The sequence below is a fragment of the Anser brachyrhynchus genome (genome assembly GCF_964034855.1).
Source record: "Anser brachyrhynchus genome assembly, chromosome: 8".
In the NCBI taxonomy this organism is placed as follows: Eukaryota; Metazoa; Chordata; class Aves; order Anseriformes; family Anatidae; genus Anser; species Anser brachyrhynchus.
Window position 1 is genome coordinate 9,525,020 of NC_137702.1, and position 12,995 is coordinate 9,538,014.

The 12,995-nt window shown below is 44.9% G+C and overlaps 1 protein-coding gene and 1 long non-coding RNA gene across 3 annotated transcripts in view; one reads left to right on the forward strand and one right to left on the reverse strand.

Annotated features, from left to right (window-relative positions):
* The window catches only part of DMBX1 (diencephalon/mesencephalon homeobox 1), a gene marked incomplete at its 5' end in the record, with an annotated part of 22,791 nt that extends 19,301 nt beyond the window's left edge, over nucleotides 1–3,490 (forward strand). The window contains 1 exon segment of the mRNA XM_080601386.1: nucleotides 109–3,490. Within this exon segment, the coding sequence (XP_080457512.1) occupies nucleotides 109–509 (401 nt within the window). The 3' untranslated portion in view covers nucleotides 510–3,490.
* On the reverse strand, nucleotides 1,832–12,695 carry LOC308198629. Of its 2 annotated transcripts, none has more exons than XR_013954064.1 (2): nucleotides 10,574–12,695; nucleotides 1,832–9,950 (listed from the first exon to the last, which is right to left on the reverse strand). It is a non-coding gene; the product is annotated as an uncharacterized lncRNA (long non-coding RNA). The 2 variants fall into 2 exon arrangements; XR_013954065.1 differs by having other exon boundaries at nucleotides 1,832–10,188.
* Nucleotides 12,696–12,995: the final 300 nt, after the last annotated feature.

Sequence of the window (12,995 nt, forward strand, 5' to 3'; positions counted from 1 at the left end):
TTCTCTTTTGCACTCTTGGTGCAAGAGAGGAGACCATGCTGCAGTGCAGATCATCACCTGCACCCAGCCTGTAGAAATAACCCCCACCCCCTCTGCCTCCTGCTACAGAGTCTCCCATCAGCGCGACTGTGACGCCTTCATCCAGCAGTGGCCTGGCTCAGACTCACTCCTACTCCTCCTCGCCCCTGAGCCTCTTCCGCCTGCAGGAGCAATTCCGCCAGCACATGGCAGCCACCAACAACTTGGTCCACTACTCCTCCTTCGAAATGGGGACACCGTCTGCCATGCCCTACTTGGGCATGAACGTCAACATGGCTCCTCTGAGCTCCCTGCACTGTCAGTCGTACTACCAGTCACTCTCCCATGCTCAGCAGGTCTGGTCCTCGCCCATCCTGCAGGCCTCCAGCTCCCTCCCAAGCCTGAACAGTAAAACAACGAGTATTGAGAACCTACGGCTCCGGGCAAAGCAGCACGCGGCGTCCCTTGGGCTTGACACCCTCCCCAACTGAGACACCATCGCCTGCAAGACGACGCACCAGAGGCTGGCACTAACAGTGTCACTCCTTGCCCCCCTGACCACCCTCATCTCCTCCTGGAGTAAGGTGCTCCCTTCCAGGGAAAACTTTGCATTTGCTAACGTCTTACTAGCACCGTGATTGCATCAGACATTGCTACTGGCCTGGTCTTTGCTAAATATTTAATGAGGAAGGGGGAGAGGAGGTGTTTAGGCAGGCAAACTGTCCCTCTGGACTGCCGTGAGTTAAGCCTGTCATGTTCAGAAAAAGCCCCCTCTCCTCATCCCTGCGATAACGTGCCAACTGTGTCATATACACCCTTTTTTTGTTGTTGTTGAGTTCTTTGGGAAAACAAAGAGTCATGCTTTGTCTTGTACATAGTTTACGATGTTGAAAGCACCCATCACCCGCGTGTTACTGTCAGTGTTACAGAACTGTGACCTCTTTTGCTTTTATTCCCCTTTCTTTCTCAGTTTTAGTAGCTAGTATCAAAGTTACAAATCAGCCATCCTCCCGACCTCAGGTCGCAGCTAGTTGCTCTTCTTGGGTCAGTGTCCTAAAGAAAAGATTTGCAAAAGAAAAATCATTTTACATTTCACCACTCCACTTCTCTCTTCTCTGCTAGAGCCAATTCTGTAACGGCCAGGAAATGATGCAAAGGTGAATTTCCTGCTTAAGCACTTCTGAAAAGGCAAGCATTTTTCCTTTAATTTTTAATGGCACTTGTTCAAAGACAGGACAAAATGCTGCCGGCTAGGGAGAAAAGCAAAATCCAAATTCACAGGATTATTTTTTACTTGATTGTCTCCTCTTTGATCTTCGGTGAAGTGTAAACTCCTCTATTTACAAATTATGGGGTTTTCTTTTTGGAAAGCATTTTGGTCTAGCTTTGACAATAGAGAATAATAAAAACTTTGTATGAACTCCCACTGTGTTCATACACCATGAATTATATGGTTCTTTGACAAAACCATGATTAATGCAAGCTGTGCCTAGAAAAATGCTCCGATCACCAAACTCTACCCTCAAGCCCTGAAGCTTCAGAACCTGGTTAGCAAGTGAAAATGTAGCAAGTGAAAAATTTCTGAAATGCTGGAGGCAAAGCAGGCGATAAGCAGGGGCTTTATACTCTCTGGAGCTGAGGAGGAATAGGTAAACTTGCCAGAAGAACAAGGTTTGCAAATAACCGAAATTCACTGGCTGCAAAGTGATTTCAGTCAACAGCATGGGCCTTGTTTTACTGGAATGAGCTTTCATTTCAGTAATCAACCCAGAGCGGTTTTCCTTCTTGAGAAGCAATGTTTCTGCTGATCCAGATTACTTTTTTTTTTTCCAAGCCAATCCAAATTATTACATTTTTTTTCCAAGCCAAATAAATCCTTTGAACCCACTGCACTGAGCACTGGGGAAGGAAGAAATCCACATCTAATCTGATATTGCCTAGGACCAACAATCCAGACCAGCTCTGTGGCAGGTGCTAGGTTTGAATCCAAAGGGTGTCAGCCGGATCTGCCACTAATGAACAGCAGAGCTGGGCTAATTCGCTGCAGACGATCATCTGGCCCATACTTGATTTAAAGAATTGTAGATGCAGCATGTGCATAGCCTACAGCCCCTCTTGCTCCTGCCTTGCTTCATACCAATGCAGAAGCCATGGGTCAAATTACCTCTTTAAACATGGGGTGGGGGGGAAGAGTGTTTTTCAACTCCACTAATGCCTCTTGAAAAAGCATGTAAATCCTGTAAATTGAGATGTAAGAATAGCTAAGTTTGGTGGGAAATGAGGGTTTTATCCCTCATAAAGCCGTAGCAAGAGCAGAGCTCTGGAGGGGCAGTTCCTCGACCACACCAGATTCCAAAGAAAATGGAACATCTTCCTTAAATAGTTCTGTTCTGCCAAATACTCCAATTTTGGGGTTTTCTCTTCTGCTTTAGTTTTCCTGACTTTGTCAGATCAGGTCTCGTGACCGGCAGAATTCTTTGCTTTGCCAAAACCAAATGTATTTGTAGGAAGTAGATTTTTGGCTGCCACTTTCAAAGGACTCCAACTAAATTAAAACCTCTAAAGCGCATTTACGGTCTCCAAAAAGGTCCTTTGAACATCCCAGCTTTCACTTTTCTAGCAGTGGGTGCCTGTCACCCAAACTGGGGACACCAGGATAAAGCTGTATCATGCAAGGCAAGGACATGGAGCACAGGAGATAAACTCACTTGATCCAGCACTAGATTTGTTGTGATCCTGCCTGGGGAGACAGGACCTCCCCACCGAGCCACGGGGGGAAACTCTTCCCTGTGCCTCAATGCAAAAATCAATTTTAATATTCATCACCTTCACGCATCTCACACAATTCTGGTGCTTGACCCGCTTCATCCCCTGTGATACCAGTGATATCCCTGCAACGGGCTGAGCAGACACCAGGAACTTCCCAGATGGAGCATCTGGACGTTGGGATGGTGCCAGCCCAGCCCAGAAAGCAAGTGGGGAGAGGGGACATCTGGATCTCTGTCACTCCCTGGGGACCTCAGTGCAGTGTCCTGCTCATCTGCCTCTGCCTGGTGCAGCTGTGTCAGAATATTTCTTATGTTGAGATTATTTTTCCAGTTCTGAGTCAGGATGAAATTATCTAATATTTAAAAATGAACTAGAGAAAAAAAAAACTCCAAGCCATTGCCTTAAATCTGTATAAGCCCACTGAAATATTTTATGCCAAGTTTGGTTATCTTCTTACGGTCAAAATTAACCAAAACTTCCGCAATGAGAGTAAGCTTACAGGTAATTAGAAAATTGATTTGGAAATGCAAAAACTAAGAATTTAGTCTCCCAGTTTGTAAAAGTTCCATAAAGAATTATCTGTTAAGACAGACTCTTTCCTGCAAATTGTTTTAATGCCTATGGGCTTTAGGACTTTTTTGATTAAAAAAAAAAAAAAAAAGGAAAGGAAGAAAGCAGAACTCAGAAAAAACATACGGAGAAACTCCACAACCAATTCGAGCCTGTGTGTATAGTGTGAAGACCAAAGGGAGTGACGCTGTGTCATTCTTCTTTGAATTTGAAAAACCTAAAAACTTTACCAGTGGGAAGGACCCATGCAAATCTCCCCTGACTTGGGATGGAGGTGAGGTCTGCCTGTTCCCTGCCCTTCCGCCAGCCCGAGCTACTTAGAAAAGTGAAGCTGTTGATGGAGCCTCAGAAACAAAACAGAAAGAAGGTTCCCTCCTCTCTGCCCAGCAGTGATCTGATTCATCTTAACAAACACTGAAGTTGGTGTAACGCATCTTCTTTCATCACAGGCATGAAATGCCTGGAGTGTAAGCCCTACGTCCTCCTCCATCAGATAAAAGAACTGCTATGCAAAAAATAAAAAAATAAAATATAAAATCCTATGTATCTCTTTTGGATGCTGCACCAACCCAACACTGGAATATGACGTCACTGTTAAATGAAAGAAATGTTCCCCAAATAAATGTAGAGCATGGCACAGAGGCTGGGAAAGGATACACTTGGTCCTTTAAAAAAGTGATAGAGAGACAGAAAAAAGTCTCCCTAATTCCTATTTTGAGACAGGTTCTGTATCTGGGGGTTTTCCTCTGCCGGTCTGCTCTCCTCGCTGTGGCTTTGCTGACATTCCCTCTACTTGGTGAACAAGCTGTGGATCCAGCCCCTGCTTACCGAATTTTTAAAGGTTTTAGCTATGGTCCTTGGAGGATCAGGGCCCATGAGAAAACAGGTCGCAATATTCAGGGTAAGAGTTTGCAGCAAAATTTCTTCTTTACAAGAGATGCATGTTAATAAATAAAAGGGATGTTTAAACCGTGCAGGAGAAATATTAAATATTCACTGCCAGAGAGAAAAGACAAATTAATGATGCTGGGAGGCTGGAAATAATTTATTTTTATTTTTTTCCTTCCCCTTTTTTCCACGCCTTTTTTTTTTTTCCATCTAACAAGTTTAAATACCCTTGATGTTGAATATGGGAATAAAGAACAATACAAATTTTTCCTGTACATCCCCCACCAAAAATCACCATTTACAGTGTAGGTAATACAAGAAATGTTCCCAAACATGAAAATAACTGTCAACAAACGGAGCCTTCCCTGCATCCTGTTTCTCCTTTAGGTATTTCATAACGTGAAGAATTTACACCAGCTCTAGGGTTCTGCTAACGCACAGCCAAAGGGAGATGCACAGCTTTGCTGAGGAAACGCCGACATACGTGGGCACAGAGGAGGGAGCTGGAGCTGCTTCTTGTCCCGTGTGCCACGGGCGGTGCTTCCATTGGCATGACAATTTAAAGCAACTTCAGGACACTTCTGAAGAGTTCATATGAAAAGGATTAAATAAGCCTCTGTAGAAAGGAAATGTAAATTCAAATCTACCATATTCTATTAGTTTAATTACAGTAGCTATGAAACATAACTCAATTAGGCTTAAAAAAATTCAATTACAGAAATTTCCTGCTGTTTTTTACAAGCTGTGTTGATTTTTCTATTTCTCCTTTCTTACCCCTCCATGTGCCCCTTGCTGATTTTTTTATGATCTGTCCTAGAGCAACACAATACACCTCCTGTGTTTGCTATTGAGTTTAAAAAGCTATTTCTCCGCGTAGATCTGCTCTCAACCCAAACCCGTAGCAGAGGGGTACGAAAAGATCGGTGCAAGAAGCAAACAAACAAACAAAAAATCCAGCGAAAAACAAGATGAAGCAACCACAAAATCCCCTGCAACGATGTGTGTGTGTGGATTTCCTGCTGTGTCCCAAACCAGCCCAGTGATGATGAAGCATCCTTTGCTTGCCAGCCCTCAGAGGCGCTCTCTTTTATTCCCAGCCACATGGACAGCAGTGACCACATTTTCCCCTGCTTTCTTGGGCTGCTTGAGGAGGAGACACACAGGCTGAGATGCCAATGTCTCTATATATAACCTCTATAACCTCTTCTATAAATGGAGGCCTCTTATTGATGAGGGCTCTACTTAGCACCAACACTGAGCGTGGCCTCCAGACCCTGTGAGCTCAGAATATGCCCCGGGTCATGAAGTCTTTCTGGCTTCAAAAGAACCTACCAGGAGTTGTAAAGTAAGACCCAGGCACTGCTCTGCACCACTCTGATGCCACAGGGAAGTAATTGCATCAATCCCGGTGGCGCAGTGCCAGATTCACATTGCCATAGGACAAAGCCGAGCCCCAATATTCATTTGTAAAGAATATAAGATTTGTCATGTATTAACAAAAGCGTAAAACTATTTGGAATAGTTCTGTCGACAAGCTAAAAGCCTCTGCAAAAGCTGAGAAATACACAAATGAAGCCCATAGGCTGTTAAATAGTGCAGCTAGCACCCTACAAATGGCCAAAGCTTTTTTTAACCACTCTAGCTATCAAGCAGGGCCATCTCAAGCTGGAGAAATTTAGGCATGTCTGTGCAATGGAAAATAACTTTTTTGGTTTATTTTCTCATGCCTGGAGGCAATCATTTTTTTTTTTCTCAGCTTCTGACCCAGGATGTCCAGTTAGCTCCAATATGTAACTGTGTTTGTGTGTCAAACCTATATTGCAAAGGAACAAAGGCTTCTAAAGGAGAACAAAAGGAAATCAAAGTAATATACTGTACAGATCGCTGTAAAATTGAGCTGTAGTGTAAGAACTTGTGCTTTAGAATTCACTATCAAGGAACTCAAATGTGTATCATATTTATTTATTCTGGTAGGTAAAAAAAGAAGAAATAAAAAAAGAGTTTATATTCATTTCCAAAAAGCTGCAGCATGATGCTATGTACCAATTGTGCCAGTCCTGCTTTCTGTAAAATTATTGCCTGTTTTCATACTCCGCTAATAAAAAAGGGGAAAAAAAATGAGTTGCTTTTTTTTTTTTTTTGCACGTCCTTCACAAACAAGTACCCGAGCGGATTGGCAGGGTGCAGCTGCGAGCAGGCTGACCAGTTTTGCAGCCGACCGGTCTCACTGGTGGGCTGAGAGAGGTTTTCTAGCCCAAAAAACCTGGGCACGGAGCAAGGTTCAGGCACCGGTGCCCACATCAAGACCACAGTCCCCTGCCCCACACCACCACCATGTCCCTGCTGATGGTGACAAGTGCCATTGACCACCAGCTGGGGAAGGCTGGGACAGCACCAAAAGGCCATCTGCATGGGGACAGAGGAATCAAATTTGTGTGGTTGGGGTCACAGCCTCCAGCTGAGGTGGCAATGGAAAGCTCCCTTTGGCTGAAGGACACCGAAGTGTTGGCGACAGCACCTTGGGCAGGGCAAGCACAAGGGGCTGCCCACTGGTCATCTTCTAGCACAAGCCAGGGGAAAAAGTAGTGCCTGATGGGACAGCAAAAATCATGCCTGATGGGGAGAGGCCTGACCAGAGAGCTTGGCTATAAAGTCAGCAGTGCAGGATAAAGCCAACTGTTCTCAAATGATTAGGGCTTTCCTGCAATTTGGGGGATTTTCTGTTCCATTTAATGGAAGACAAGTCCCCTTTTCTAGGTTGAGAAAGCCAGGATGGGTTGTGCTCTAAAAGACAGCATAGAAGCTTTTGCAAAACTCATTCCTCTGTAGTGCTGCTCCCTCAGGGTTCATCTGAACATCACATGGATGGTGGAGCTTCTGTTTGAGCAAGAAGGTAGGTGGTGGTGGTGTCAAGGGCTTTCCATCTTGGCCACAGGCCTAATTTGATGCCTGATGAAGCTGATGGGGAAAAAAAAAAGTGTTCTTCTGAAATTATTGAGATTTTCCTGGAGTGATCTGTTAATGAAGCCCTTGAAAAAGAATCAAATTATTCAATTTTGGAACATCTTCCCTACAAACGTGACCAATATGATTTCCTAGATTCTTTCGCACCTGTAGAAATATTGTAGGGGAAAAATGTAGTAGGGAAAAAGTAATTGGAAAAGAAAAGCAAGTGCATTTGTAATAATGATTAATAACTTCTCTGACATTCTCAAGAAAAGTGATTTTCTCTTAGACCAGGCAGAAAGCCAGGAACAGCGGGAATATGGACATAGTCTGGGAAGCCCCCTGCCTGCAGTATTTTTAGTTCTAATTTCTTTGACCCATTTCCATCAATGCCTTCGAGGACCATTTGATCACATGCACCCAAAATGTCAGTCATTCACTATCATCTTAGACCGCAACTATTGCTATTTGTTTCCACAATGAGGGGATGGGACACACAAAATCTTATTAATCACTAGGTTTCCTTTTTTGGCTTGCTTTGAATATTAAAAACACTGTGGTAAAGAAAATCTGTGAGCTTTGAGGCTGCTGAATATTTTGCTCAATACCTACAGGCACCCAGCAAGGCTGGAACAGTGGTGTCTGTGGTACACGGCCAGCATCCCTGTGCAATGCCAAGGGGAGTTGGAAACAAGCACCAGGACACGGGGTCAGACTCGGGATGTGTGCATAAATTACCACAAGGCTTCCACGGAAATAGGAGCCGATCTGCTCCGAGCTGGAAGTTAAAGCTCAGGGGGTCCCAGTCGCACCCCCACTGATGCAGCCCCAAGAGGCAGCACGCACTGCGCTGTACACAACATGCCCACCTCTGTCACCAGGCTGTGCTTTTGGGAAAATGGTCCAATCCTGCCTCCACTGCGAGGGAAATGAATGGATGAGCTGTGCTCAAGTCCTCTCCCATAGCTACGTGCAGTTAAGACCTGATTTTGCCTATGGCACAAGATCAACAAGGCAAAATCAGCCACCCGCTAAAACTAGAAACCAAACTTCCAGGAAGTTCAAGGTGATAGTTTGGCCTTAAAAGCCGTGTCCCAAAGTTTGTTCCAGAAAAATACAATGTGAGGGGAAAAATAAGATTTGAAAGAGCTCCAGAGCTCAGTATTAACTGCACATGTGGCATTTTGATCCATTTCCATAAAGCATAACATAATATTTGCTAAAGAAGGAGGAGGAGGAGGAAGGGGGAAAAAAAGACCACGGTTAATATTCTGCTTCGGATCCCCCATTTGCTGATTACTCCGCAAGCTGTGTAATTGGGTGTCTCTGGCAATATGATGAAATGTGCCACAAACATCAAAAAACGGTGCTGTATTAAATCTGCTTTTCATAATCTCTTCTCATTTCCCAGACCTGAGACATTTTATTCAATTTCTCCTGACTAAGTTGATATGTAAAGCCATATAAACATATCAATGCAAATAAATACATATATATTTTTCAAACACTCATCGAAATGCACTTGTTACAAAGATTTGCATCAAGAGTCTCTCACATGGTCATTACCCTAAGTAACTCATTTTTTTAATGTTGCATTGTTTTTAAAAATAGTTTATGGACCTACAGGTCACTTCTTTGTATTTCATTAACAACCCCACCTGTATCTATCATGTTTCAGCCTTATCTTACCTGATTAGAAAATCATTTTCCTGTTTGCATTAAGGGCAAGAATCTATGCAAAGTCCCCATAATGTTATTCAAGCCCTGGCATAGCAGTGAAGATCCTATTACACACCGGGACTGTCTCTGTTTTCAGGAGCTGCAAGTCCAGAAGGGGCCATGCTGCTCTTTTATTCCACCCTGCTGCAAGGCACATGTCAGAGAAACCCATCTCGCCTTTGACAACGCAAATATTAAAAACGCCTAAGTGACTTAAATACCTGCAACTTTTGTCCACATAGCACTCGAGGCTTTTGCATACATTTTGCTTGGTGGCTTCAGGATTTGTAGCCCTTTTGATGAAGGCTGGCTTTCTGTGCAGCCCTGGGAGAGCCTCCAGCTCCATTCCTCTGGTCGCTGGTGCAGCCAGCCCAGTGTCTCCAGGCCAGCGTGATCTTCACTGGGCTGGAGCCCAGCCTTCACACCATCAGACACAGCTGATCCTTTGCCTCTTAATTCCTTAATTCTTAATTCCTGTAGTCTCAGGGTAGCATCCAAGTGAAGGATCCAAGGTAGGACTTCATCTTGCCTATACTAGGCTTGCTAGGGTGGACGCAGAGCCCAAAAGGTGTTTAGCTGTCTGACTTCCACAGGAATCATCAAAGTCAGTGAAACACCTTTCTCCAAACCCTAGTTCACCAAGGACTCATCTGGTAGAGTCAACCAAGGCCTGCCATCTATCCCAGTCTTACATCAGCGTTGCAGGACTGGGAGCAGGGTGCCCTTGCAGCCCTAATATTGCTTGTCTTTCACAAACCTGTACCCCAAATAGTTCTCTGCTGGGAGCCAAGTCTCAGCTTCACTTCTGGAAGCCACCAGAGCGGTGGCTGTTCTTGCAGACCTTCAAACCCCTGCTCCCAGCAGCATCAACTCTGCAGGGTCAGCTATGCTGCTTTTCAACATCCCAATGAGTCCTCAGCAGGGAATGCAGGGACCTGAAGCAGCATTAATTCACCAGCAGCCAGAGGCAGAAAGCATGCACCATCCACCAGCAAGGTACAGATTTCCTTCATTTTGGACTTCTTTCAAACACATTCCCTCTGCATTAGTAAAGTGAAATATCAGAGTTGGATTGCACCGTATCCACAAGAAAACACATGGGAGAACTGATAAACAGGGGTGCAAGGTTGTTTCAATAAACACAGCAAAAAGTCCAGTAAAAGATGACGTTGGTAAGATTTTTCATCTCCTTGGAGATCAAACTTCCTCCTTATGTTCTTTAGAGGGATCGTAATGGAAAAACACATCAGGGGACGACTGGTCTGCTCTAGGACGTGACTGAGAAATCTGGGTATGTTTATAACAGCCAGCATAAAACAATGTAAATGTAAAAAAAGTCTTGTTTCCCCAAAGTGTATTGTTAGCCAGGGAACTCATCTGCACAGAGCACTGGGAGGCAAAAAGCCCACAGGATATTGGAGATGAGGAAGCGCATGGGGAAGGGATGAGGCCGGAGCTATTCGCTATGACAAGATGCTTTCTCCAGCTCAGGGAGCCCTGCAAAGCAGCAGGACCAGGGGACAATATTCTGGGGAGGGTGCAGGAGGTCATGCTGCCCCAGGCCTGGCTGGGTGAGAGGGCAGGCACAGCACCAGCCCCCAACAGAGCCAGTTTCTGCTCTGCTTGGAAATTAAAGTCTCTTTGTGTTTCACCTTATGCTCACCTTGTCCATGAAGTCTGAGGACCTCTGGGGCTGAAGGATGCCTCTCTGTGACAACCTCTTGTGCTGCAGAATTAGGAGCAGCTATAGCTTTCTCCATCAGTTTGGACAATGATGCAGCTCAGATGAAGGAAACAAGAAAACAGATAATAATGGGTTGCGAAATAAGGTTGTGAAAAGGTTGGGCACCCTTGTGGTCATTCCACCTTCAGGAAACCCAGGTGAGGCACCTGCTCTTCCCAGAATTTCCTTGGAGCCAGGATTTTTGCACAGCAAACTTAACTTAATGCCACCCCTTATTACAAAGGCAGCTGCGAGCACAATTTAATCAAATCACAAGTGCAATATTTATGCTAATTTACCCATTCTTTCTTTTTCATGGAGTCAGTTAATAGGTCACAAGCACCACAAATGCTGTGTGAGTTAAGCCAAGTGGCTCATCTCCATGGCTCGTGGCCCACAGCCTGGGTGGCTGTCAGGGACAGGAGACCATTTCTCCAAGGACTTCACGAAAAGGAGCAGAGGAAAACAAAGCAGGTCTGAAAACAGCTTAAAACCTCCACCCAGGTGTTCACATCTGCCCAGGGAAACGTGGAAAAAGTGAAATCCACCGTGTTACCCTGTGAAAAACATTGCTGATGGATTTCTGTGTGTACAGACTTGTTCTTTAGTTAAAAAATGAACTTTCCTATAACAAGATAAATCACTTGCCTGGTGGAAGTGGCTCGGCTCCCTTCAGCTTGTGGTTGTTAAAGGCAAAAAACACAACCCAAAAGTTATGCTTCAGCTTCAGTTTTGCTTCCTGTCGCCAAAAAAAAATCTCAGTTGACACCCACCCTAGCCTTCTCCCTTCCCCAACTGAAATTGGGAACTTTTAAACTCCTTGTGATTGCCCCATGGAGACCACCAAAGATGAAACCCTTCCCTCAGAGAGATTACCTGCTGCCGACGGACCTGTGTGAGGAATTAAGGACATATTTATTGAAGGGAGAAGCGTTACGGCTTCCTCAACATCCGCCCCGCTCCACCCCAGCCCTCTCCCCCAGCTAAGCCACCTAGCGTGTTTGCCTAACCTCCCCGTAACAGGCACCTTGAAGGAAAAAAAGAAATCCTTCTGATCCACTCTGAAACATGAGATATCTCTCAGCCCTCAATAACATCTTAATTTCCTCTCCCCGCTCTCCGTGCTGGAGACGATTGCTCGGGCAGGAATGTTTCTGAAGAAAGACAAAAAAAAAATTACATTGGCGGGGAACAACGGAGGGGAGACCTGATGGAGCAGAAGAAGTGAATTAGTTTTGCCTTTGGAGACACCCACAGAGAAAAGAAAGGTGTCTGAGGTGCCTCAAAGTAATTCCCCTTTGCGCAGAGCTCCTCTAACCGGCTTAAACAAAGGGAGACGAGAGACGTGCTTTTGATTTTGGCCACGCTTCCCCAGTTCTGTTTGTTTGCTTTGCCCCCACCTGTGTTTTCAGGTCCCTCCACCTCCCAGGGTGATTTCGACCTTGGCTTCCCACCAAGAAGAGGGGAAGCGGCCACATTTTCGGCGCTGTCTAAAAGAAGATGCTCTAGGCAGGGTGGCCAGTGGGCAGGGTGCTCAGCACCCCTGGGGGACCCAAACCAGCACGTGGGGCTGCAGGGGTAAGCAAAGGGAAATGGGAAAGCAGGGAACAGAGGGGAGGTTTTGTGGAAGGAATGTGGAAGGGCTGATATCCCAAACAGCAAGAGTGTTATCTAAATACTTTATAGGTCCAAACAGATTAGCACGCATTTTTTTCCCCATTTAAGATCATTTTTAACTGAAAAAAGTGTTTCTATCCAAGTGTTTCATTTTAGCATTAAGCAGAAACTTGTTGGTAGACCAATTTTTTTTTGTCATTTTCCAACAATATCTGAAAAAAATTGCTGTGCTTCTGCCAAAAAATAATAATAATAATAATACACTTTCTATTTGCCTTCATGAAGCAAAACGTTGAAGCTAAGCCCTCGGAGCTTGCTGCCGAATGAGGACCTCTGCTCGGCCGCTCCAGTTGGCACTCAGAGCACCACTTTTTGGCACGTCTCACAGGGGACAAGGGGCTGCTATCTGGTGAACCTTCAGACTGCCAGGGCCAACAAAAGCGAGCACGGCTCTCTTTTCTTAAGGACGCAGTGGAACACACACCAGCCAGGGCGCCTCGCACATTGAAAAATTCCTGTGCTGTCACGCTTAACTAATAAATCGTCGAGCTATGTAAACAGGGCCAGGGATGCTAGTTATTTATTTATTTGCTTGAAAGGAAAAGCAACTTGTCTGCAGGTTGCTTGCCAAGTGCATGTCAAGCAGTGGGGGGAAGAAAAATCAACAACAAAGGAGTTTAAAGACAAAATATTAAGAACCCCAAATTGGGTGAAAATTGCTTTCTGACAGATATCACCTATTGCA